We start from the raw sequence: 26,951 nt of genomic DNA, 5'->3' as shown, positions 1-26,951 counted from the left end.
TCTAGGCTGAAGCGTCTAGTCACTGACCACCATTCTGTGCTCCTGAAATGTGGTTGAATTTTCTGATGTGTCTGCTGCTCAAATATAGGAAGCGACTGCTTTCGTCACTGAGCCTTGGTCACGGCTGCTCTTGACCATCTTCCTGCCCACCCGGCTCATTTTGTGTGCTTCAGTTTGTGAATATTCTCTTGTGGATGGCACCCAGGGCCTCTCCTCACCAGTGTGCGTGAACACAGGGCTGCTTTCTCCTTTGCTCTGTTCATTTGTTTTCCTTTTGTTTGTATTTTCTTTGGGGTTTTAATCCTTCCGGTAATTTTCTCCGTTTCACTTTGAACATGTCACCAACAAAAATAAATACTTTTCCACCCCACATATGTCAAATTAAGCTAGGTCTCCCAAGACTTGTTTATAAGCTGTAAATACGTCCACATAAATAGATTAAAAACCAAAGAGGGAAACTACATAAAAGGTCTCTTTTATCACTGTGTCTTACAGGGTGACTCAGAAAGGTTTTCCGACCTATTGGGAGTTCCCAGCTGTTATCCTGAAGCCCAAACGGCTATCATTCCATCACTCAGGATTTTAGGAAACATCATCAAAGGCCCTGTGGAGCACTGGGTAGCCTGGCACAGCAGCCCTTTCTTAGCTGGCCACTTCCGGGTCTCCTCAGAGAGAGGAGGGTAATTTGAGCAGGGTCCAATCTTTGCTAAGATTGTGGAGACTTTTTTTTCTCCATCTCTTAACGGTGCTGTTAGAGGTTGTTCACTTCTAGAAGAAAATTCTTTTTCCCCCTCTTTTCAAGATCTAGGGTCCAGGAATATATAGCTCAGTGGTAGAGCTCTTGCTTAGCATGTGGAGGGGGGGGGGGGGCCCCCGTCCAGTCTCTGCACCAAACAACAGGAAAAAAGTCTTGTTGCGAGGCTGTTTCACACTGCAGAGAAGGAGAGAAACGAGACCCCAGTGTCTGACCCCTGCATTTATTTTGAATTCTTTGTCTTAATGTTTCCCTTAGAATCCACTCCTGAGATGCCAAGGTTCTAACATTAAGTTTGGTTGGCAAGTTGCCTAGAGCATAGGCCAGTGGAAGGGACCGATTGTTGGGACTGTATCCTGTGTGCCAAAGCTGCGCTCAAGGGGGAAGGGAAAGGAAGGGGAAAGGATATGACCACAAAGCATGTTTACAAGAGAAACAACCAAATATCCAATTCTCACTTCCTCCCTCGTCCCTCAGGGACTGAGTTGATTCCCGAGGAGTTCCTGTGCAGATGATTCAGATGGGCATACAGTGTGTGATGCTCACTCTGGCTGCAAACGAAACTGTATCTTCCACAGATCGGGGAGTTTCCAGAGGTCAGCTTCCTCTGCTAAAATAACATCAATGACTGTTTCTCTGATTAGAACCGGATTGTGTCTCCTTTGTGAGCAATGTGGAAATCAAAAAGTGTTAAGAAGGGGAAAACAGATGCTGGCTGCGGCCCTACCCCCCAAAGTTGTAGCTATGCACACGGTCCACTTGCATATGTGTGTGCACACACACTCGTGTGAACAGCAGGAGCTGGGAACAAGCATAGCCCTCCTTCTCATGTTCTTGTCTCTGTGCTCTGTCACCTCCCTCTGTCCTGATGAGCTGGTGAGCAGGCAGTAGGCCTCTCTGGAAGCCCTGGGTGAGGCGAACATTTCTTGTCACCCTAGTTCACTCAAACATAGCAGCTTGATTCTTGAAAGCCCAGCTTCTTATAGTGTACAAGTTCTTCATTTTATTTTATTTTATTTTATTTTATTTTATTTTATTTTATTTTATTTTATTTTATTGAGGTAGGGCTGTGCAAGAGACCTGGCTATCCTGGAACTTGCCTTGTAGACCAGGCTAGCCTTAAACTCACAGAGATCTGCCTGCCTCTGCCTCTCAAGTGCTGGGATTAAAGGCTCACACCACCATGCTTGACTAGTGCCCAAACTCAACACAGCTTTCAAGTGGTGTGGTCTCCCCTTCTCCAGCACTGTGGCATGCCAGAAAGCAGGTATGGGGCCTTGTTTCCTGCCTCCTCTTCCAACCCTGCTGCCAGGTGTTGGTTGAACCTTCCTGGGAGGAAGAAGGGAGAAAGAAAAGTCAGAGAGGCTTTACTCTATAAAGAGTTAGTCAAACCCTTTGGTGGTGGGCTCTTTACTACCTGCCTTGGGCACTTTCCAGTACATGACCTTTGGCTTGGTGGATAAGTAGTCTAGGAACCTGCTGGTATCTACCTGCTTTCTGCATGTTAGAAAACAATACAGGGCAAATCTAGCTTTCTCACCGAGTGCAGATTTGTGGCCACAGAAGGTATGTGGCAGTTCTTGGCCCCGAGCAGACTGTGGATGGTGCTCGCAGTGGCCTTTCTGTTCAACCAGTGAGGCCCTCCTTGTCTTACCCACATGAATTCTGGGTTGTCACAAGATGGCAACTGCAGTGGCCTCACAGGAAACATTTTGAGTGACTGGACTGACCTTCCCACAGTCCCTCATAGCAGAGAAGGAGGCCTCTGTGCGAAAAGCCATTCATACCTCCTCATCTCTGCTTCACTGCAGATGAGTGACCTCAAAATGACCACAGAGGCAAGCCCCTAGGGTATGTTGTCAGACAGCTATCCTTTCATCCATCCTGTCATCCATCCATCCATCCATCCATCCATCCATCTTCTATCCCTCCACTTGACCATCTGGACCATCTGTCCATCCATTCATCCATATGTCCATCCAACTATTCCTCCATTCTACCATCTGTCCATCCATCCACCTGTTTGTCCATCTACCCATCCATCCATTCTTTCATCCATCTGTGATCCTTTTTCTCCATCCTATTGTGTAGATACTACAAGGATTAGATTAGAGATGGACTGTCAGCTACGCCAGCATCGTAGACTGACTGAGTTCCTTGCATCGGTGGAGGGCTGAGGGCGAGAGAAAGAAAGACAAGGAGTCATCTGGTAAAGAACCAAATGCTATATTTTCAACTGCATAGCTCCCTTTTATACTCCCCACAAAACAGGAACACAAACAAGAACAGGAATAAAAACAGGAACAAGGATCAAAACAGGAACAAGGAGATACATTCAGCAGCCTACCACCCAAGCTTGGATTTCTCCTTGAGCAGTCTTCTCAGGGAAATGCATAGAGATGGGGGAACGGGCATAACAGCACAGGTGCAGAGGATGGTGACTCAGAATTCACCCTTTTTCTTTTAATTAGAGGCCGAGCGGAGGCAGAGACCAGACCCTCAGTGAAAATTAGGGATATTGTAATGACCCTCAGCCCCCTGCCGTTGTACAGTGAGGTGGTATGGTCATACCCATCCCGGTGTCTTTTTCCTGAGGAGGGGAACTGTATCAACACCAACCCCTATGCAGCCATGCATGTCTCTCAGGGAAAACTCGCTTGCAGTCCCGGCTACAGCTAGGGCCTAGGTGAATGATTACGCTTTTTGTAGCATGGTCAGCCACACTTGGGCAGAAGGATTCCCTCGACCATGTAAAAGCACCAATCCTTGCACAACAGCTTGAGATTGTACCTGTTGTGCCCGAAAGTGGCACAGACACCCAAAAACAAGCATCAGCAAAATTAGGCTAAAACTGCCAAGGAAGTAACTCCAGCCCACTCTTTCACCAGCATTCCCACTTGAAGAAACATGCTCAAGATAGATGACCCATCAATAGGATAAACTCTGGTATTATTAACTAATACAATCTTATTAAAGAGCTGCCGAGTAAGATAATAATAAGTAGCATTCCAAGAGCCAGAAATCAACGGATTCAAATATTTAACAGAAGAGGAAGCATTAATTACATGCATGGGTGTAACCCAAATGGCATGAAAGAAGGGATCATAACTAACATGTCTGGTGGATAACATAAAATCTACTTGTTCTTGAACCAAAGCAATTTGTTGATTTGAATCTAAAACAGCAATATGAAAATGAGACTGAATATCACTCTGAGAAAGCAATGTATCTGTACCCTCCCCAAAAGTTCATTCAATGTCTGGGCAGTTTGTATGTTGCTGGATAAGGCAATGCCTGTGCCTACAGCGGCCCCTGCAGCAATGGCAATGGTGGCAATGACCCCGGAAGTAATTCCAAAATCTCTTTTCTGTCACTTCTAGATGATAACTTCAGCCCCATCAGACTCCACTGGTATCGCCAACAAAGTCCACTCCAACAATTTTCTAAAAAACAAGACTCAGAAGAACAATTTAGCCGCCCCCCCTCACTGGTCTGATTAAACAAAACAAAAGGAAAGGGGTCATATCAAGACAGGCCCGGGGGCATCAAGGCTCACACTCATCAATATCGGTGGATTTTGGGCCAGGCTCCATTGTTCCATTCCCTTTACAGGGCTCATCCACAGGGCGAACACAACGCTCAGGAATCCAAAGAGGCCCATCTGCATTTTTTGGAAAGACACAAACCGATCCTCTAATCCTTAATAACACTGGATCAGGGCCCTTCCAAACCCCAGATGTTAAATATTTCCACGGAACCAACGCTTCCTTGATGGCCTTATTTGGTCTCCAATGGCGCTCGGCTGCAGATCTGCCATCACCATCCACCAAAAGAAAATTTAAAATATAAAGTATAATAGATAATTTATTATGTGGTGTGATGCCATATTCATTCCTTTTTAATTTTTCTAAGTAACTTTTTATAGTGCGATGACAGCACTCTACTATAGCTTGTCCCTGGGGATTATATGGAATTCCAATTTTATGGCTAACCTCATAATCTTTAAAAAATGTCTGAACTGAGGAACTAATATATGCTGGGCCATTGTCTGTCTTAATAGTTCTAGGAACTCCTGCATAGGCGAAGGCCGCAAAACAGTGCACCTTACATCCTTAGCCTTTTCTCCACTAAGAGCCGATGCAAAGATCAGGCCACTAAAGGTATCTACAGACACATGAACAAAGGATAACTTACCAAAACTATTCACATGGGTAACATCCATTTGCCAAACATCATTGGGCATGAGACCACGAGGATTAACACCCAAGTTTGGAACATGAATAAATGGGGCACATGCTGGACATGAGGAACTAATCCTCAGATCCTGCTCTCTGGAACAGCCAGTATGAAACTTTAGGCTCTGGGCATTAAGATGAAATTTGTCATGTAATTGCTGAGCATGAGATACAGCAGAAAGGGAAGAGTCTTCAGCAGCAAGCATGCATCTCGTGCGCTGATCTGCCAAGGAATTCCCCTCACTAAGGGGACCTGGGAGGCCTGTATGACTTCGTATATGTCCAACATACATGGGATTATTCCTCTGCCATAAAAGCTTCTGTGCTTTATTCAAAACAAAGGCTACAGTAGAATGGGGATCGATAAAAGGAGCAGTTCCTAAATTTTTTACGATATTCGCCACATAAATACTATCAGTAAAGATATTTAAGGGTTCAGTAAACAAATTCAAAGCTAAACAAAGAGCTTCTAATTCTATCTGTTGAGCAGAGGCCCTGGAAATAAAAACCTTTTCTACTATTTTATCAGAAACGACCACAGCCATTCCCAAAGAGGATCCATCAGTGAAAATTACTCTGGCATTAGGAATTGGGTCTGTATATACTATCTTAGGAAAACAAACAGGGTGCATTTTAAAAAATTGGACCCTTTTATCCAGAATATAATGATTATCAAACTGTGCCGAGGTATAGCAAGCAAACATTCCCCAGCTTTCATCATTACTAATTAGATAACTTAATTGCTCCTTGGTATAGGGAAGAATAATTTTTCTAATTCTAAGGCCAAAATACTGTTTGGATACCCCCTCTGCCTTCAACAGTAATTGTAAAATCAAGGTAGGATAACCTGAAACAATCCTGCCAGGAGAAGCTGGTGAATGAATCCAATAAAGAGGGGCCCCCTGCCATAATAAGGCAGTGGGAGCAAATTGAGATGGGAAAACCAGCAGCCACAAATCTTGATGATAATCTATACGTTGTAACATAGTAGATTCTTGAAACCTTGATAAAGCAGCTCTGGGTTCCTTACTAAGGACCTTCTCAGAGGTAGGGTCGGCATCTCCTTGCAAAATATCAAACAAAGGCTTAAGTTCCCCTGAAGACACTCCAACCAAAGCCAATTTAAATTTCCTAATAGTTTTTGATAATCATTCAATGTTTTTAACTGATCTACCCTAATACGAACCTTCTGAGGGTGAACCCCTTCTTTTAAAATTTTATAACCTAAATATTGATAAGGATATCCTATTTGAACCTTCTCAGAGGCAATAACCAACCCAGCTTTCTTCAGATCTCCCTGTAACTTGGCATAAGCCATCAATAGTTCTTTCTTCCCTTGGGCAGCTAATAATATATCATCCATAAAATGAATGATATAACAGGAAGGATATAGCCTTCGAACTGGCAAAAGGGCCTGGGCCACAAACATTTGGCAAAGGGTAGGGCTATTAGCCATTCCTTGGGGGAGGCATACCCACTGAAACCTTAATGCAGGTTCCTTAAAATTTATAGAAGGTATAGAAAAGGCAAAGCACTTACAATCATTAGGATGCAATGGAATGGTGAAAAAGCAATCCTTTAGGTCTATGACAATAATATGCCATTTACTTGGAATGGCAGTGGGGGAAGGGAGCCCAGACTGGAGCGCTCCCATAACTTCCATGGTTTTATTGACCTCTCTAAGGTCCTGTAGCAACCTCCATTTACCAGATTTTTTTCTTTATCACAAAAATGGGAGTATTCCAGGGTGATGTGGAAGGGATCAAATGTCCAGCCTCAAGTTGCTCCTTTACCAAGGAATGGGCAGCCTCCAATTTCTCTTTAGGTAAGGGCCACTGTTCAATCCATATAGGCTGATTATTCTTCCAATTAATAGGAGGCGAAGTAGCAGTGGCCCTTAGGATAAATTTGAACCACCTAGACCAGTTCTATCACCCCTTTTGCATGATAGTTCCTCTAAAACTGATATGCAAGTAGATTGACCCTGTTGCTGCTTACCAAGTCCTTGACCCTCTTTCCGTCCCCAGCGCTGTAGCATCCTTTGAGGGGTAGCCATTTGAGTAGTGAGAACGGCTCCCATAGCCTCCATAACATCCCTTCCCCACAAGTTAACGAGCAAATCGGCAATAATACAGGGCAGAAAAGTACCTGAATGGCCTTCATTATCGGCCCACTTTAGATGATTCACACTTTGCATTACTGAGGGTGAGCCACTGATTCCAGCCACTCGTGTTCTAGCCGGTTGGGCAGGCCAAGAAGAAGGCCAAAATTGTTGAGAGATAACACTGGTATCTGCTCCAGTATCAAGCAAGCCCTTAAATTTCTTTCCGGAGATAACTAGTTCTAATTCAGGGCGCTGATGTAACTTGACTGTCCAAAATACAGAGGCTGAACCAGTACTGCCAAATCCTTTATTGCCTCTGGATGAATGAATGATCTTGTTGGATCCTTTCAGCATAGGCATCAAGATTAATTGAGCTATCCTTTCTCCCAATGGTATGACAAGTACACCTTGAGGGCTGGCTACCATGATTTTTATTTCCCCTTGATAATCCGAATCAATGACCCCAGGAAACACTTGAATTCCTTTTAAAGCTATGCTGCTCCTCCCTAAAATCAATCCCCAAGTGTTCAGGGGCAACGGTCCAAATACCCCAGTAGGGATAGCTTGCACCCCCATATCAGGAGTTAATATTGCTCGGGCAGAGGTGCAGAGGTGCAATCCTGCACTCCCTGGGGTGCCTCAGTAGAGGTCTGTAATTGAAAAGGATTGTTGCTTTGCAGAACAAATTTAATGGGATTGGTCAATGCCCCGTATACATTTTCCAAGCCCCGAGGCTGGGCCCTGGGACCGTTTACTGACAAAGGCTGGCCTTGAAAATCGAATTTTGATCTACAATCTCGGGCCCAATGATATATCTTTTTGACATCGGGGATAATTGGCTGCAGGAACTCTCTCAGTATTATTGACAGATCTAGTCCCTCCTTTACTAGGACATTCTCTTTTAAAATGTCCAGCTTGCCCACAACCAAAGCATTTTTTTGTCTGAAGGAGATCTCCTCAATCCTTTATTTAAGGCAGCAGCCAGCACCTGGGCCTGCACAAAATTCCCATCGATCTCTTTGCAAATTTTCAAATTTTAAGACTTTTGGACTTATGGGCCTTATAGCTTCTTGGCAGTATTTATTGGCATTTTCAAAAGCCAATTGTTTAATCACGGGCATAGTGGAATCCACATCCCCCAAAATTTTTCCAGCTAATGTCATAAGTTGAGCCACAAAATCCGAATAAGGCTCAGAAGGTCCTTGATTGATTTTGGTTAATTGTTCCCCTGCTGCTACATTGGGAAGAGAGTCTCACAGCAGCAGTGGCAACCTGAGCATACACTCCAGGATCGTATTGAATTTGATTATGCAGAGCTTCATAGGCCCCAGTACCAGTTAACATTTCTAGGTTAACCTGGGGGTTGCCAGCTTGGGCATTAAGTCGTGCAGTTCTAATTCATTGTTCCTGATATTCACTCCTCCAGAGCAAATAATTCCCCCCTGAAAGAATGGCATGACACAACTGTTGCCAATCACTAGGAGTTAAATTCATGGCAGTATAAGAATCTATCAAAGCCGTGGTAAAGGGGGCCATAGGGCCGTAAGACACTACAGCCTCCTTCAGTTGCTTTAATTCCTTAAAGGTCAAGGGTTGGTGCTGCCGAATAAATTGCCCAGGATTAGCAGGATTAGGCACCTCAACAACAGGATAGGCATGAGGACATTCCCTTCTTTGTTTCTAAAAAATCACCCCTTTAGTAACAGGGGGCTCCTCGGCCTTCAGTTCCATCTCACCCTGCCACCATTCCTCCCAAGAATCCTCATACGCAGGTGGAGCCGAAGGGGAACAGGGCTTCGCAGGAGATGTGCAGCTTCTTAAGGATTTGAATCTTAACATCTTGGTCTGTTTACCTTGTTTTTCCTGGGATTGCAGCCTCTCCCTCTCTTTTCTCCTCGAGCCCACTTCCTTTCCTCCATCGACCTCCAAAAGTTGTTCCTCCTCCTCCTCAGAAGAATCCCCCGATGTAGATGAAGAGGAGGAAGAAGATTCACATAGGGACTCCCTAGCCAATTCCTCCTGAACTTCTCCAAGAGTTTTCTTAGCCTCCTCAATTTGTTCCTCAACCAATTCGTTTTCACTAACAAGGGCATCCCTAACCAGTTTTCAAACACCCCAAACTGATTTCTTAAGGACTAAAGGACCATGGCGATCAGCAGCGGCACGAAAATCACCTATCACCTTTTCCCAGTCTTCCAGCATAAAAGTGCCGCTCGCCACAAACCATGGAGAGAATTTTTGTACTTCTTTCATAAATTCTTCAATAACCCTAGCTTTAACAGCGGTTCCCCGCTGAGCCAGAAGAGTAGATAGTTGCTTAGCTAGCAACTCTTTACTGTGTGCCAAACCCATGGCGTTTACTTACCCCAAAAATTCACTTTCAGTCCGTGCCCAATACGTCTCCTGTCTTAATGTGCACCCCAGAGACGGCCCGTCAGCAATTGTCCTCTACTTTCCGATCTCAGTTGGAACCTCCATTTGTCAGCTACGCCAGCATAGCTGACTGAGTTCCTTGCATCGGTGGAGGGCTGAGGGTGAGAGGAAGAAAGACAAGGAGTCATCTGGTAAAGAACCAAATGCTATATTTTCAACTGCATAGCTCCCTTTTATACTCCCCACAAAACAGGAACACAAACAAGAACAGGAATAAAAACAGGAACGAGGATCAAAACAGGAACAAGGAGATACACTCGGCAGCCTACCACCCAAGCTTGGATTTCTCCTTGAGCAGTCTTCTCAGGGAAATGCATAGAGATGGGGGAACGGGCATAACAGCACAGGTGCAGAGGATGGTGACTCACAATGGACATATGGATAGATGGTGGCCTGATGATTAGACAGACAGATAGATGGTGGATGATAGGTACATAGGTAGGTAGGTAGACAGACAGGCAGACAGACAGACAGACAGACAGACAGACAGACAGACATGGATGAGAAAAAAGATGATGTCAGATAAGGGGAAGCCCATATCACTACTCTCAAATGCTGCTCTTGGGAGCTCATACAAAGGGAGACCATGGCACACAGCCAAGCAGGAGCTGGGCAGGGCAGCTCTGCAGAGGAAGAGCAGATGTCATTGGCCCGGCTGTGGCTTTCCCTGCTCTGGTTTCTAAAATGTCCCTACATGCAGGGTTTCCCCCTTCCAGCAGGTGAGAGTCTAGATACCCTACCTACAGTTAATCCCTCAATATGGCCACTGGGATAGATTCCTATTGATAAACAGAACAGGACATGGGTGTCCCTGAATATGGGACACATCAAAGTAACTCGGCCAAGAGACGAGAATCCAAGTGACTGTTACTCAACAGTTGGGTACCATCCACTCATAAAATCCTCTGAAATTAGAAAACTGTAGTGAACTGTGAAAGTAGCCATGACACCAGAGAAAGAGGAAAATAGCGGAAAAGCAACAGTAGCCATAGGCTAGACCCAACAGCCCACAGGCTAGACCCAGCAGCCGTCGATAATCCAATTTCCAGAGAATTTTCATGATTCCAGCTAGCAACGTAACATTGAAGAGAGCAGAATGCAAGTCTGAACACAGATGCCAGCAATCCAGTCTAGAGACTCAGACTGCTAAGGCAGTGTGCAGAGGCTCTCAGCCTTCCTAACACTGTGACCCTTTAACACAGTTCCTCCTGCTGTGGTGACCCCCAACCGTAAGATTATTTTCATTGCTACTTCACAACTGTAATTTTGCTACTGTTATGAATTGTAACGTAAATATCTGTGTTTTTCAATGGCAACCCTGTGAAAGGTCGCCCCAGAGAACTGCCATCTTAGAGTTTTGGTGCTGGAAATCTAAGTGAGGACATGACCTGCCCCAGCTGGGACACCAGGGTTTATTAGTGTGACACGTTTCACCCTATGACTTTATCTGGTGTGCTTTCATTTCATTTGTATGTATACTTTTTATAATCAGCTGTGATACTTTGTATGACTCCTCGGTAAGTGTAGACAAAGTGAGTTTGTTTTCAGTTTTCAAACTGCATCTTGAAATCTGGCTTGTTCCCACAGCTCGTGCGCTTGGTTTTCCCTGACCTGGGCACCCGGAGGCTGGGCACACGAGGAAGTGCCAGGTAGGGTTGTAATGTTTGTTTTGTGTTAAATGGTGAAAAGGGTGATGTAGGGAAAACACAATAATCAATAAAGCGTGCAACACAGAAAAAGCTGGAGAGAGCGTGACCTAGACTAAACCCCCATTGTCTGGAGACACCAGGGTCATGTGATTCAAAATCTTGTTAAAATATAAAGATCACCACACACACTTGAGATGTTAAGAAATGTGCCCAATTATTAGGACATTCAAATAATTGTACATAGAATAATGCCAATTGCTTTAATTATTCTTTGGACTGAAATACCTTAAGCATCTGACCAATTAACCTATCAGTTGTATTCAGGAGGCCGGGGCCTATGGTGATAGTTTTAACAAGGACGGAAGCTCCAGTGCCATCAAGCGTGTCCCTTATCATAATTGCCACACAGCTATCATTGACCTTTGTTGTTTGTTTAAAATCAAGACAGGAAATCAGCAAGCAGGGACAGAAGCCAATTAAAGGAAGGGCCAGCTGCCGGTAAAGAAATCGAAGACAGTGTCGAGTTTGCCAAATCTAACCTTGGGTGGTAATTAAGCTGAAGAAATCTGGTTCTGTTGTTAGCCCTGGCACACATTGTAGTTTCCTGGATGCCACGGAGATGAGACAGGGGTGGGCGGGAGGGGGGAACGGTGTGGCTTCCCAAAGGCTGAGTCCCCTGAAAGGCAAAGGCGGCAGGACAGGAGGCCTGTCCCATCTCTCTCTGAGATGAGAAACTCAGAAACAGAGAAAGCAGAACCGAGCACCCAGCAGCGCTTTTGTAGGCTATCCCAGCGAAAGGCATGTGGCGTGTGATGAGCTGTGGCTGTGGTGGGTCGAGGATGTGGTGGGTGCTCCTAACCTGCCTGTTGTCCTCAGTGAGAGGTGCCACACTGTGCAGTGCGGGTGGGGCTCACTGCCGCTGTCCAGGGTCACGACTATCATCCTACATATTACTAGCCAGGAAAAAGGTCCAAATTCAAAGTTCTCCATACAATATGCTCATATAGGTGTATATGCACACAGTACACTCATTTGGCACCGAACCACTGCAGAGGCAGAAGGCTGAACTCCCTGTAGTGATGTACGTGGAGGTTAAGTTACAGGACGCCTCTGTTTTCAGGTATCATTATGACGGGATCTATATCAAGAAGAGCTCCTTCTTCTACGCTCATTACTGCTACCTGCTGGGTAAAAAGAGCTGTCACAGGTCAGTTGGTCTTTGGGGTCCTTGGTCATGGGGACACAGCCTGGTTTCTACGAAAACCACTCCAATCTTGTTGTGCCTAACTGATTTGTAGCCTGTTCTACCCAAGTCCTTATGAAGAGCAGATAAACACAGGGCATGTGGCCAATGCCCATGTCAGCCTCTGGCAATGTTACTGGCCAGAGAAAACCCATTTCCAGCTGACTTCCTTAAGTAATTGATTCTAACCATCTTCTCAGTCACCTAAGCCATTTCTGGTTGGGTCTTCCAGGAAACGTCTATTGCCCTCAAGACTACACTGTCCCTTTGCAGGGCTAACCTCTCTTTAACCTCTCCCCTTCCCAGTAAATGCAGACCATTTGGTGCTCCACGTGTGGAAGGGATGTTGAATCAGCCAGCGGGTCACCCTGGATTGGGGGGGTGGGTGCTTGCACAGCTAGGAGTTTGAGACTGCTGCTTTGAAAGTTACCAGCCGACGTCCTGCTGCTGCGAGGGAGCTAGAATCCCCTCTCCTCCTCTAGATCGCCTTTCCTAGTCAGAGGAGCCATGAGCACAGGCCTGGGGAGCTGTGTGTCTCCTTGCGGTCTCCCTGTGCTGCAGGGTTGTAGGGTAAACATGAGATCATTCCGTATCAGCACTCCCTCGTTCCCACACTCTCTCCTTCATAGTGCTGAGGGCTCTTGCTGCGAAAGTACGGCCCATCCACCTTCTCCGTGTGTTTAGTTTTGCTGGGGCAGGAACCAGGAGCGAGGCACCGTGAATCTGTACCATCTTGGAATCTACGTCTTCCTATCCCCTATATCAGCCGCTTCCAATGCTTCTAGAAAGCAGACTGCATAGACCTTATAAACCAGTGCTACCTGTTACCAGAATGCTTAATTACCCAGTTGTGTGTAGTACATTTAAACATGCTTTTAAATATGGAGGTGTGGGCTCCAACTTCAGTATGCAGCACAAGTATCCTTCAGGGGCCGGAGAGGTGGCTCAGTGGTTAAGAGCATTGCTGCTTCTGCAGAGGACTCAAGTCTGACTCACAGAGTCCTCATTGAGAGGCTCACAACTTCCTGTGACTCCAGCTCCAGGGGATCTGATGTCTCTGGTCTCAGTGTGCCCTTGTGTGCATGGGCATGCACACAAACACACACACACAGACACACACAAACAGTTTCCTTCAGGAATGAAGGGAAAATAAAGAGAAGGGGGAAATGACTTGCCATTGGCCATCTCACTCCTAAAGACAAGCTAAAGGAAATCCTTCAAGGAGCGAGGGCTGACAGCAGAGGGAATCCTGGGGATGTGGGGAAAGGAGAAGCTGTCCAGAGTGGAAACAGAAACCTACTCCAGACTGTCTTCTTCCTCTTGAGTTGTACAGGCCATAGTCCATCGCTCTGACAAGGACCTGCGCTCCACACACAGACCCATTAAAGCAGGGAAGGTAAAGAGGCCGAGATGGAGAGAGGTTTCCACACTTCATCTGAAGTGGTGAAGCATGGGAACTCGGGGCTGTGGATTCAAACACGAACACTGTGATTAACACTCAGGCGACTGGCACGAGAGTGACCCTGACGTGTACCAAAAGACGCCATAACTAAAGCAAGATGGAAGGAATCCTGTGCTTACAGTAGTTCTCATAAATGCAAGGATGCAGAAGCAGAGCAGAGAACCAAGGAAACAAATGGAAACGAGGCACATAAAAGAGAACTAAGAGCAGGCATACCGACAATTACCTTAATCGTAAATTATTGACAAGCACCGACAGGAAGATAAAACTGGAAGACTGGATTTAAAAAGAAGAAAATGACTCAGGTTTGTATTGACAACAAGAAACATACTTCAGATCTGATGGCCTAGACAAGCTGAAAGATTTTTTTTTAATTTTTAATGGAAATAATATAGCACTGGAGGCTGGAGAGACAGCTCAGCAGTCAAGGGCATGTACCACTCTTTTAGAGGGTCCCAGTTCAATTCCCAGCACCCACACCATGTGCCTCACAACTGCCAATAACTCTAGGTCCAGGGGGATATGACACCTCTGGCCTCTGTAAGCACCTGCATTCATGTACTCATAAGCACGGATGCACACACACGCACAGAGGAAAGAGAGAGATATGTACATAGAGACACAGAGACACACATACACAGACACACACACACAGACATACACATGTACAGAGACATACAGACACACACATAGACACATACAGAGACATACACACGGAGACACACAGAAACACACACAGAGATACACAGAGATACATACACACGAACACACACATGTACACAGATACACACACACACAGAGACATGCACATACAGAGACATACAGACAGACACATAGATACACACACAGACACACACACAGATACACAGACATAACACAGAGAGACACAGATACACACACACACACACATGAAACAGCAAAAGTGGAGGGACAATCTATGAGGTCGCCCTAGGACATCTCTCTCCATGCTCAGGCCTGCAAAGCCCATTAAAACAAAATGTTGCGGCACCTGAGCTGGTTTTTACTTGGGGAAGCACATCTCTTAGAGAGGTGATATTCAGAGTTCTTATTGGGAGCTTGTCACGAAGTCCCCTCTGCCTAGCACATGTCTGAGTAACAGAGCAAGTGTTCTGCATAAGCTGTATTTTTGTACAGTCTGCACTCCAAGAGCCACTCTTACCAGCAAACTTCGAATGGGAACGCTCCGCAAGCCAAGTTCCCAGACTCCAGCCAAAGACTGACCTTGCACAGGCCTTCCTGAGGCTCTCTGTCTCTGACCTGAGGGTTACCTTTTATCTATGCAGTCGAACAAGTCTGTGAATATACTAAAAAAAACATTAAATCTCTCTTTAAATGATTGAGCCATGTCTCTTACTGAAGTTGTTTTTTGGAAAAAAAAAATCCCAGCAAGATCTTTCTCTTGACATAAAAGCTTATTCAAAGGCTGTATGGGAAAGCAGACAGCTCAAAGGCCCTAACAAGGCAGAATAACTGGAAACACTCCATCTTACTAAGGGCTCTGTGTAGCCGCAACAACCAAAGTCTTGTGCTTTTGGTGGCCACACAGGAACCCAGGCAGGGGAGAGACTCTAGAAATATGATCAGCTGATTTTTTAATTAAAAATATTACATGCTGTTTATTATGTGTGAGTATACACGCATACTATAGTACACAAAGATCAGAGGAATCAGAGGACAGCTTGTGGGAATGAAGTCCCCTTCCACAATGTGGGTTCTTGGGATCAAATGTGTGGTATCAGGCCTGGCAGAAAGCACTGAGCCATCTTGCCAGAACTCAGGAAAAGGCAGAGGTACAGAAGAAACGTAATAGAATTGGGTAACTTCGAGAAGAAAACCACAGTCCAAAAGAAAGATGAACTTTAACAAAAACTTCAAAACTTTTATGAAAATTAGCTCAAGATAATAAACCTGAGCCAGGCATGGTGACGCACACCTTTAATCCCAGCACTCAAGAGGCAGAGGCAGGTATCCGTGAGTTAGACTGGTCTGTAGAGTGAGTTCCAGGTCAGCCAGGGGTGTGTAGAGAGACCCTGTCTCAACCTCCTTCTGAAAGTATAAAGCCGTGTACCCTCAGCTAGTCTGGAGGCTGAGGTTCCCAATTGTTTGAGTCTGAGAGTTTGAGATTACACTATGTAATATCAGCAAAATCTATCTCATTACAATGTTAGCAGCAATAAAGCCAACAAGACATAAGAATATTAAAAGTTAATAGTAGAGTAACCTTAATGGGGCCTATGGCTAGGCAGCAAGTTCCCAGACTGGCTACCAAATGTAGGGGCCATAAAATGAAAAACTTTCGACGTTTTCAAAAGTCTTGCAGAGGAGATGGAAAAGACACAGACAGAAGGAGAATGTATACTGTCTTCACTGTTGTCAGATTCTAGACTCTAGAATCTAGAAAGAGCATGCCATCCTTACAGTTGTCAGATTCTAGATTCTAGAATCTAGAAACCGTATGCAGTATGCACCATTGTCAGATTTTAGAATCTAGAAAGAGTGTGCAGTCCACACCATCATCAGATTCTAGAATCTAGAAAGAGTAGGCAGTCCACACTGTCGTCAGATTCTAGAATCTAGAAAGAGTATGTAAAACCCAACAGTATGAAAACTCAGAACAATCCTATTAGAAAACAAACAAGAGACAAACACCTCACAAAGCCAGCCCTTTCAGTGTGCACTGCGCCTACAGACCTATGAGACTGACAAAAAATTAAAAGGCCAAATTCCAATGAGGATGCTGAGAACCTGGACCAATTCCACACCTCTGGCGGGAATGTAAAATGATTTATCACCCTAGACAACGGTTCGGCAGTTTTTAATAAAAACAGACAGAAGCACGCACGGTTCAACCATTGGTAGATCTCCTAGACATTTGTCCCTGAGAAATGAAAACTAGCATCCGCAGACCCTCACAAGAATGTCCTCAGACTGGAGGCAGCCCAGGTGTCCTTCAGCAGGTGACTGGTTAACCTAGTGATGGTTCACCTGTGCCACAGAAACATACCCAGCAGTAAAGGGGGCTAGACTATCGATATGGGTGAAAACTCGGATAGATCTGTAGGACCCAGCTAAGTGAAAATAGCCCCAACCCTAAACGATACCATCCATAGAGCATGTTCAAACAATGAACTGAGGGACACATTAGAGGTTGGCAGAAGTGAATGGTCTAGGGGTGAGGGGAGCAAGAAATGGGCATGGTTATCAAACGCCATCCCTCCGGGCATCCTTCTTTCTGCACTCCTGATTCATTATTCTCTATTTGGTTTGTAAATGTTTTCTTGAATTCTATATCTTGCCTTTCCATCTTTATCCCATGAGCTTCCCTAGAACAGTATCTCGGCTGTGGTGAGAGACACATGAACCTGGAAAGGTGATAAGATGTTTTTACACAAACATGTACATGTATACACATACTCAGACATGCACATAACAAGCACACATATGCACATGCACACAACACACTCACACAGGCATGTGCACACATAATACACACACTACAGGTGCATGCATGCATGTACATGCACAAATCATGCACACCCATGCACACACACGTGCATATGCACAAAACACAGGCATGCACACACACACACCAATGCACATGGATGTACACCCACATGCACATACCCACATGCACATAAATTTAAGTAAAACAGAAACCGTAAGATGGTTAGGCTGTATCAATGGCAGTGCCTGGGCTGTGATACGATACAGCTGGCCCTCTGTCCCTGAAGCTTCTGTGGCCTCAGATTCAACTAACCATGGGTGGGGATTCGTTGGGAATAAAATTTTGACTGAACATAGGAAGTGGGGTTTTTTTGTTGTTGTTTGTTTGTTTGTTTTTGGTTTTGTTTTTAGCATTATTTCCTAAACGATATGGTGTCCGTGCTTTTTGCACAGGATTTCCATCGTTCTAGGTACTGTGAGTCAGCTGGAGCTGATTTTGAGTGTGCAGGGGTGTGCACAAGGTCTCTGCAAATACTGCACACTTCATATGGAGACCTGGGGGCCTGGCAGCCATGGAGGTAGACTTCCTTAGGGAATTAGCGGATTCTGGAGTCAATGCCTGTGGATCTGGAGGGAGGATTGTACCATAGTTTGTGAACAGTGTTAACAGTGGGTGGAACTGAGCGGAGCATAAAAGGAATCTCTCCCTTAATTATTTCTTATAGCTACATATAAATCTATAATTACATCAGTTTTAAAAAAGTCAGTTAAAAATAATAAAGCAAGCATAACTCCATAATCCTGAAGAAAAAGCATGCTTGGAAGGCTTCATGCTGTCTCCCAGCGGGGTCCTGAGGGCAGCTGGGGCTCTCAAAGCTTTGTAAGCCACTCCCGTTCCAATCCTTGCCCCCCTTCAAAGCTCTCTGATAGTGTCTGTCTCTAACAGATCTGAAATGCCCAGGATGCCTTAGTAAGGGGAAAGGCGGAGCCTGGCTGGGAACACCTGGAAGCCATCAGCCCCAGGGAGTACAGCTGGATCTGCTTGCCCTCCCTTCCCCAGGTTCAAAACCCAAGGGAGAGCCTTCAGATGAGAGTTTTTGAGGTTCCCCCAAAGCTGTCTGCCTCCCCGAGGCCAGAGGTTCTTTATGAGTTGAGATGAAGGCTAGTGGACAAACAGCTCTGGTATTTACTGGGCGCGCGGGATGGAGATTCCACTGGGGAGGTACCCTTGGGCTGGGCGTGTAGCTCAGTGGTGGAGCACTTCTGTGAAGTCCAGAGTTACAGCTTCATCATGGAAAAAATGATAAGTATTCCTTACCAGAGCCATTTTAGAGTGGAGCATGCAAACTCCTTAGGACAACTAGCTGGGACGCTAACCTGTGCCTAGGCTGTTGAAGAATCTGGTGTAACCCTTACCCCAACCCACACACACCACACACACTTTCTGGACTTTGTGTCAGGGAAAAGAAATGGAAACGCCCAGCCACCTACCCACACAAAAACATTAGCACAGAGATTCATCCAAGGAGAGGTGGCTTCAGCACTTTGCCACTGTCCGCAAACACTCCAAACAGGCACATAGCCTAGCTAAAATACACGCAGTGTCCAAACAAGCCTGTCTTGTTTGCTTCCCACCACTTCAATATAGCTAACTCATTAAACAGTCGCCACACTCCTCCCTCCGTATCCTATGCTGGGGAGGAGAAAAGTCCCAAGATGCAGCAGGAGGCTTGGTCCCATTGCAGGGACCAGGACCCAGATGTCTGCTGACTGCCTGCACGGAAGTATCTGTGGGAGAGGTGGGTGTGATAATTCTCATCCTTGACCCAGGAGAGGCCAAGATCTGAACAAACACTTGAGATTTTTGTTTGCTTCTTAATCAAAAATGACTGTAAATGTGCACCATATGAAAAAGAAGTCCAGAGCCATCTTTCCTCTGCTCTGTCTCCAGGGTCATGTGAGTTTTCAGGGAACAGGCCTCCCAAGATCCCTCTGTGTTTTTTCAGGCAGCCAGACTGAGCTGTGGATCCAGAAACTCACAGTCTGAGGCCAACTTGCAAAATGTTTGCCTCTTTTGTGGGAGTGTGTGTGTACATGTGCATGCATGTTTAATCAAATCTAGGGAAGCAACCCTTTAACTTAAATCCCCAAGTTAACACACTTTAAAGAAAATGTCTATCCTTTTCCATCCTGTTTAATGTAAACTCCTAAAAGAATTCTGTGTGATCTCCTGTTTCTCTTTGGGATGTAATGGAACTAACGTTTGCCTTCCTCCCTGCTATCATACATGCAGACACACACAGACACACACAAAGATATATGTACACACAGACATATACACATACACACATAGGTACATATACACACAGGCTCACATATGCATATACACACATATATATACATACATAGCCACACAGATACATATAAAACAAACATACATGCACATACATACATTCTCACAGATACATATGCACACAGACATACACACACATCATATACACACATATATACATATATGTGCGCGTGCGCTCGCGCACGCGCACACACACACACACACACACACACACACTGCTTTCCCAGCTTAGCAACTGTCTAATCCATCCCTCACATGCTGAGCCTTTGTGCTTGCATTTCTTTGTTCCATTGCCAGCACATGAGCTCAGGGGACTGCCTTGGGTGGCAGCTGGAGCCTGTGGAATGCAGCTGTGGGTCCACAGCTGGATCCATGTACCAAAAAAGCACCACGGGTCCAGGCCAAGTGCTCATCCTTCAGCCCTCCTCCCACCTCAGCTGCAGCCTGACAGTTGTGGCCACCACCACAGAAGGATGCCAGAGGGTCCCCTGCCTGGCCTAGCCAGGGCCTCTCTTCCTCGTTTAGTCAGCTAGGGTGTAAGAAGGAATAAGATGAGACAGAGCCTTGGGGGCCAGGACCCCCCAGCGAGACCACTGATGAGTCTCCCTAACTAATGAGGTGTCCAAGTTGCAACCAGCCTGTTGGCCCTGTCCACCCTATGGTTTCCAGGACTGGTTAGAACTTGTTAAGGTTGAACATATGCATTACCCGGTTGTTCTCCAGCAGCTTAAAAAAAAAAAAATCTCGTGTATGAGAAATCATGCCCTGGGTGACACCCTGGCTCAGCAAAGACTTTGGAAGCAGAGAACACCCCTACCCCACCCTCTACCACGACATCCTCAGGAACTTATCATTTGCACCCAGCACCCCTCCCTGGCCCTTCTGGGTGGAAAGTCACCTGATGCAACGCCTTGTATTATTTGCTGTCTGCCTGTGAAACTTGATTCCCCCTCACCAGACCCCCAGAGGCTGAAGTTTGCATAAGAAAGCAAATGTGGACAACTTGCACTTTCAACGCTTTCCTGCAGGTCCTCATTTTGCAATTAAGCCGTTCATTAAATCTAATGGGTCAGTACTTGAGTAGCAACCTCCCTCCATGCAGAAGATGACTAAGCTGCAGTGCTTGCTGTGCCAGCCTCTCTTCCCAGTAACATCATTTTTGCATATTTTTAGTTTCAAAACACATTTACTGTGTTTTTTGCATATGTGTTTGTGTGTATGTACATGTCTATGTCTGTGTGCCAGGAGGGATAGAACCCATGTGTGTGTGTGTGTGTGTGTGTGTGTGTGTGTGTGTGTGTGTGTGTTTCAGTATCTATGTGAATGTCTATGTCTATGTGCTGGGAGGGATGGAACCCAGGTGTGTGTGTATGTGTGAATGTCTGTGCCTGTGTGTATGTGTGTGAATCTCTCTCTCTCTCTCTCTCTCTCTCTCTCTCTCTCTCTCTCTCTCTCTCTCTCTCTGTGTGTGTGTGTGTGTGTGTGTGTGTGTGTTTGAATGTCTGTGTCGTTGTGAATGTCGGTATCCATGTGCTGAGGATGGAGCCCTTTGCCCATGCGTGGTGGTAGGTAAGGCTCTACAACTTGGCTGCCTCCTCCGCCCCTATATCATTGTGAACTTGTCATGTGCATATGTACCCTAAAAGAACAGAACGATAGGCAATCGCTCTGAACTCGAATCACAATGTCCTCAGGATTCTTCGTCTTGCCCAATCTGAGAAATGGGATAATAGTCCTTAACTGCCATCTCTGCAGGGTGGTCTGAGGGTTAGGCAGAATGAAGTAAAGTACACTGCTGCATCTTCCAGTGCCTACAATTAATGAAATGAAACCACACACGCTTTTATAATCAGTATGTAACACTGTGTCCCCATATGAATCTATGTTTACATTTTAACTTCATACCCCAAACTACCTGTGAGGAGTCACTTCCAGTCAAAACCAAAATAATTATTTCAGATGTGGTAAGAGAGCTCTGCAGGTGGACCCCAGGACTGGGGGACAGTGCCCTACCCTAGCGATCAGACTAGACAGCATGGTCTAAGGGTGGGATTTTTATTACATTACTATCTTCTTATCTTTGTAATTGCTTTAAATTGTTTTCCCGATGCTGAGTGACATGCAAGGGAGATTGGGGTGCCAGCGTGACGTAATGGAAGTCTGGGTTCATGACCATGACGCCAAAGCCAAAGAATGTGGAAGCGACCCAGAGTTAGAGCTAACACCATGTTTGGAAGACTTGCGGGGATGTCTGTCTGTCTGTCTGTCTGTCTGTCTACCTACCTAATTATTTTAAGATCACTGTGTGTCCTAGAAGTATGTCTTGGTCTCTTCAGTGCCAAGTGATTATGAAAACAGATTAAACTAATGTGATTCTCCTACTACATAAAGCAAGCAGGGACTTGCTGGTCCTTGGGTTTTCTCCATAGGGGACTCAGAATCTAACTGTAGGTGAGTCCAAAGGAAGTCAGAGTCTACACATTACCAACTATTTAGAGACTCGGGGCCTTAAATAGGACTTATAGTCATCTGACCCCATGCCTTTCCTGTCCAGGGCCACCAGAGCCCAAGAGTCTTACTGAAGGAAGTGCCAGCCACCAGCTGCTGTAGCAGGATGTCTCCTCTTTCCTCCGGAGTCTCCTGCCTCCCCCTGGTCTGGCTGGCCTTGCCCCTGCCCCATTGTTTATTAAATCCTAACAGCCTAGGTTAGGATGCAGCAGCTGAGGGGGGTAACCCATGAGGACCACAGGTCTTCAAGGCACAGACTAACACAGGGCCACTGCTGGGACTTTGGCTTGCTCTCTGTTCTGCTCTGGTGATTAGACACATCCAGAGGCTTCAGGCAGCCCCAGGGGACCCGGGCCCTCCTCAGAAAGACCCGCTCTGGTATTGTGTATGGCTTCACTGGAGCCATAGTCCAGCAACATCTGTGCTTTGGCTCAGGGCCTAATAAATGTCCCCATTGTCTAAATCAGAACCGCACTAGGGAAATGACGCAGGGCCCAGTGAGCCCAGAGACACACAGCCCTCATGGCTGGCACCCTGGACTCCTCCCCTCTGACCCCCTCTGACTTTATTCTCACTGTGCTGAGCCTGGGTGGCAGTAGACGCCAGTTCAGAAAAAGTAGAACTCAGGTCTACCACAGCCTTAACTCACTAGCCCAGCTTTCCAGGTTCAAGCACAGCTAATGTCTGCAATGTTCCCTGGGTTCAGTCTGCCAGGTCTTCTCTGTACCAGCATTTTTGACTGAGACCTCCGAGCTCCCAAACCTGACCTTAAGGCCAGACCCCAGGAGTCCCCTGTTCTCTGTGTGGCCCAGCTGTGCTGCCGTCTCCAGTTCAAGCCTTCAGTCATACTGATCTCTTTGTTTTTTAGTTAATGTATACTAACTGGGTTTTTTTTAATGGCTTTTAGCTGGATGGTGGTGGCACACACCTTTCATCACAGCACTCAGGAGAAAGAGGCAGGTGGATCTCTGTGACTTTGAGACCAACCTGGTCTACAGAGCAAGTTCCAGGACAGTCAAACACTTAAGGCTAGAATCTTGGAGTCTTACACAGAAACTCTGTCTCAAAAAAGCAAAAAGCAAAAACAAACTATTAGTGATGATGGTGATGGTGATGATGGTGATGATGGTGGTGGTGGTGGTGGTGGCGGCTCTCTTGTTATGTCTTGGTCACAGCTATGCCCTCCTACAGTATGCTAACAAAGAGCTAACAAAATGCCTGTCCTGTGGTAGACAGTTAACATACATATGGTGACCGAATGAAGAACAGATGGATAGTTAAATGGGTGGATGGTGAGTGGATGGGTGGATGGACTAACTGGACGGTGCTGACAGGTGGTGGGTGGATAAGGGGACCTGAATATCATCATATTGTGTTCTTCTATTCATTCCTTCACAAAAAAGAAGAAGAAGAAATCCAAGAATTCTGTGTTGGCACAATGTAGAATTGTAGAGAAATCATATTTCCTCCTATTTCACTGGAAAAGCTGGTGCACGTCATTAGTCCCAACATCTGAGGCCGAGGCAGACCCATCTCTATGAGTTTGAAGTCAGTCTAGTCTATAAAGCAAGTTCCAAACCATCTAGATTTACATAATGAGACCTCGCCTCGAAAAGAAAGAGGACTAAGAAAAAATAAAAACAGCTTCACTAGTGATTTCTGTGATGTCTCCAAGTACCGACAACCATATCTTTCTGGTTAAGTTCTGTGAACTTTTACTACAGATCTTTCCTTATGTCTTGTTTTGTTCTGGGGATTAATTCTTAGCTTATTATAAAGTTCCAGAAACTATAAATACTGGTTATGTCTCTTGTGCCGAGTACCAGACAAAAAGGCAAAGCGAGAGAAAGGTTTTCCTCTGGCCCAGAGTTTAGAGCGACTTCCTCCCTCGCAGAGGAGGAGGTGCTGCAGCAGGCAGCTTGTCTTTGGTGCTGGCCAGGAAGCAGAGAATGGGGACACCTAATGCTCACATTACCCTCTGCCTTCCCCCTCTTGACTCAATTCAAGACCCCATCCTTGGAGATGGTGGTGCCACACTCATGGTTGGTCTCCCCACCTCAGCCAGTGGCTCTGAAAGCAGTCACAGACAGATCCAAAGGTGTGCCTCATTAGGGCCCAGGAGTAACTAAAGCCAATCGAGTTGGCGATCCAAGTTCAGCGTCACAAGCCCAGCCTCCCTCATCAACTGGATACCCAACCATAGCACTTGAGACCATAAAATTCTCCCCATGGCTGTCTCAGCACTACGTGCATTCATTCCAAACCATCATAGTTTCAACCCTGTTCAAAAATTAAAGGGAGCACAGTTCAGTCCAAAATGCAAGCCCAAAATGAAGTTTCTAAAACACTTCAAATTCTCCATTTTCTAGCGTTTGTGCAGAATCTACCCTTCTATATCTCTGGGTTATGAAGTCCATATCCCTTGAGCTATTTGGAATGTCGAATGTAACACTGATGTTTTGATAGCAATTCTCACTAAAGGATAAAGGGCATGCCTCCCTGAAGGGCTTGTATTCAGATTGTCTACCATACTTGGGTATGTGTGTGTGTATGTGTATAAATGTTCATGTATGTGTAGTATATGAAATACTCTGGAGGGACGACAGACTGGCACCATGACACAAACTCTTAGAAAAGAGCCCCTGGGGCTTCTGGGAAGCAAGGAAAGCCAGTGCTGGCAACTCTCCTAAGTGTCCTCCTGACCCTGGCTCCATGCTCTGAGAGGAGAGCGACAATCCCGGCTACAGCCCTGCACGCTCAGGGGAGAGGACTATGCCGACTTGGGGAGATGAAGCTTCCAAGCCATGGCTCCCCCTCAGCTCAGCCTTAGCCCTGGGGCAGACAGGGAAGAAGATACCTTTCTCTCTCACGCCCTGAGGAGGCACATTTCCTGGTGCAAGTGGGAGGCGCTGCACGCCCATAATTAAAAGGAAAGCATCCCCCAGCACATCAACAGGACTAAGTCTGTTGTCTACTGTATATGTCTCTGACACACGGCAGCCCCACAGACATGACAAATGGAGCTTACCATCAACCCCCTGTTCCTGTGTTCTGTGACAGTGCGATCTACCACACTCATCACCTAACAGCACTCTTGTGTCTGGGTCGCTAGTGGGAAACACCAAATCAGAAAGCAGCAAGACCCCGTTTTCACATTGGGTTTTCTTTTCCCACAGGAATGAAGTTGTAACCTTAATGGTGTCAGACCCTTGCATCTGAAGGGAATAAAGCATTTAAAATTAAAATCCAAGGTTGTCCCAGATACAGAAATAAACTTTTAAAGAATCCCCAAGTACGTGACAATCACCATATGTGCACAGGAATCTGGAGGATGAGTTTTTGATAAAGAGTTTTACCCCCAAACAAACAAGCTTGCTGTCACACGGTTTCTCTGTTGTCTGTTCTTATACAGTGGCGATCTCGTTGCCTTTGGAAAATCTCCTGATTATAACAACGTTCTCCAGCAGGAAGAAGCAGTGAGTATGACGTAGCCACATTCTAACAGACCCACCAGTATTGGGGATCACATGCCTGCTGTGTCCCAGTTCTGGACAGTCCTTACTCCATTCTCCATTTGGTCTCACTGTTGAGTGTCCGGCATTCATCACACCCACCTAGGACCAACCTGGCCCCTGCTCTAGAGGGTCACACTGCTCACCTGCAGTCACCACAGAGCTGTGTTTCTTGAGGCATAGTTCTAAAGGATGCACAGGTGGTTAGTGATTAATTTGCCGCAACGTGCCTCTATGGTATTCTTTCAACTCTTAGAATCAGGGCATCAGATCTATTAATAGCTAATCTCTGACACTGTGTGTTGAGCCTCGTTTTAGTTGGCTAAGACATGACAGGACTTTGATCCTGTTTCAACTCAGTTTGCTAAAGCAAATTACTCTAAACTGAGCAGTTTAAACACACTGATGTTTCATGGTTCCGGGTGGTTCCGGTGAGCGCATCTGCTGAGCTGTAGACAGCAGGCTGCTACTCTGACCTTGGGTAGCAGAGGCTTCTCTGACCTCATATTTGTCAGTGATCCAGTTCATGACTATCCATCCCATCCTCTAGACCTAACCACCTCCCAGGGTCCCACTTCTAAAGTTCGTCACAGGTGGATTACGATAACAACGTGGGGGATTTGAAGGAACACAAACATTGTCCATAGCAGATATGAATGATCTCACTGACAGGAACCACTTTTTTAAACGTCTATTTTTGGGAACCAGTACCCAAAAGTTAAGACAAAATCACTCATGGCCTTGTACTCGAAAAGCATTGTCTGTCGTCAGAAAGCAACTGGGGCCATGTTGAAGGGCAGTGAGTCCAGAAAGGCAGAAAGGGCCATGGTGGGTCAGATGGTATGCATGAGGGCTGATCTCCCCAGCGCACTGGCAGTCTCTTTTCTGCTGAGGAATTCACCCCAGGACACAGGTAGACAGAGCAGGCCAGCAGTGTGGATGCTCGGCAGCTGGCTAAGCAACAGCCATGCTGCAAAAGCAGACTGAGCTGAGTGCAGACCATGGCATCTGGACTTACTAGTCTTGGGGTGCTCTTTCTCCTCCCCTGAGTTGTCTGGCATATAGTGTCCTGGTATAGGCAGCTTTCTTAGGAGCCAAGCTGTCCTTAGCCACAATCCAGAATGTCTATTACAGTCAGATGCAAGAATTCATTAAAAAAAAAAAATGTAACTATCCAGGGACCAGAGAGATGGCTCAGCAGTTAGAGCACTGGCTGCTCTTCTAGCGAACCCA

At 45.9% G+C, this 26,951-nt stretch overlaps 1 protein-coding gene across 1 annotated transcript in view; it reads left to right on the top strand.

The window, feature by feature from the left end:
• The window catches only part of Rfx8 (RFX family member 8, lacking RFX DNA binding domain), a 61,564-nt gene that overhangs the window by 5,264 nt on the left and 29,349 nt on the right, over nucleotides 1-26,951 (top strand). Inside the window, exons 3-5 of the mRNA XM_028775516.1 lie at nucleotides 11,114-11,175; nucleotides 12,296-12,382; nucleotides 25,619-25,682. Of these exons, the coding sequence (XP_028631349.1) occupies nucleotides 11,114-11,175; nucleotides 12,296-12,382; nucleotides 25,619-25,682 (213 nt within the window). The remainder of the gene's footprint in view (nucleotides 1-11,113; nucleotides 11,176-12,295; nucleotides 12,383-25,618; nucleotides 25,683-26,951) is intronic.

Source organism: Grammomys surdaster, unplaced genomic scaffold (genome assembly GCF_004785775.1).
Source record: "Grammomys surdaster isolate TR1022 unplaced genomic scaffold, NIH_TR_1.0 255, whole genome shotgun sequence".
Lineage (NCBI taxonomy): Eukaryota > Metazoa > Chordata > Mammalia > Rodentia > Muridae > Grammomys > Grammomys surdaster.
Note: the sequence above shows the minus strand (reverse complement) of the source record. Positions and strands in the feature narration are given on the sequence as shown.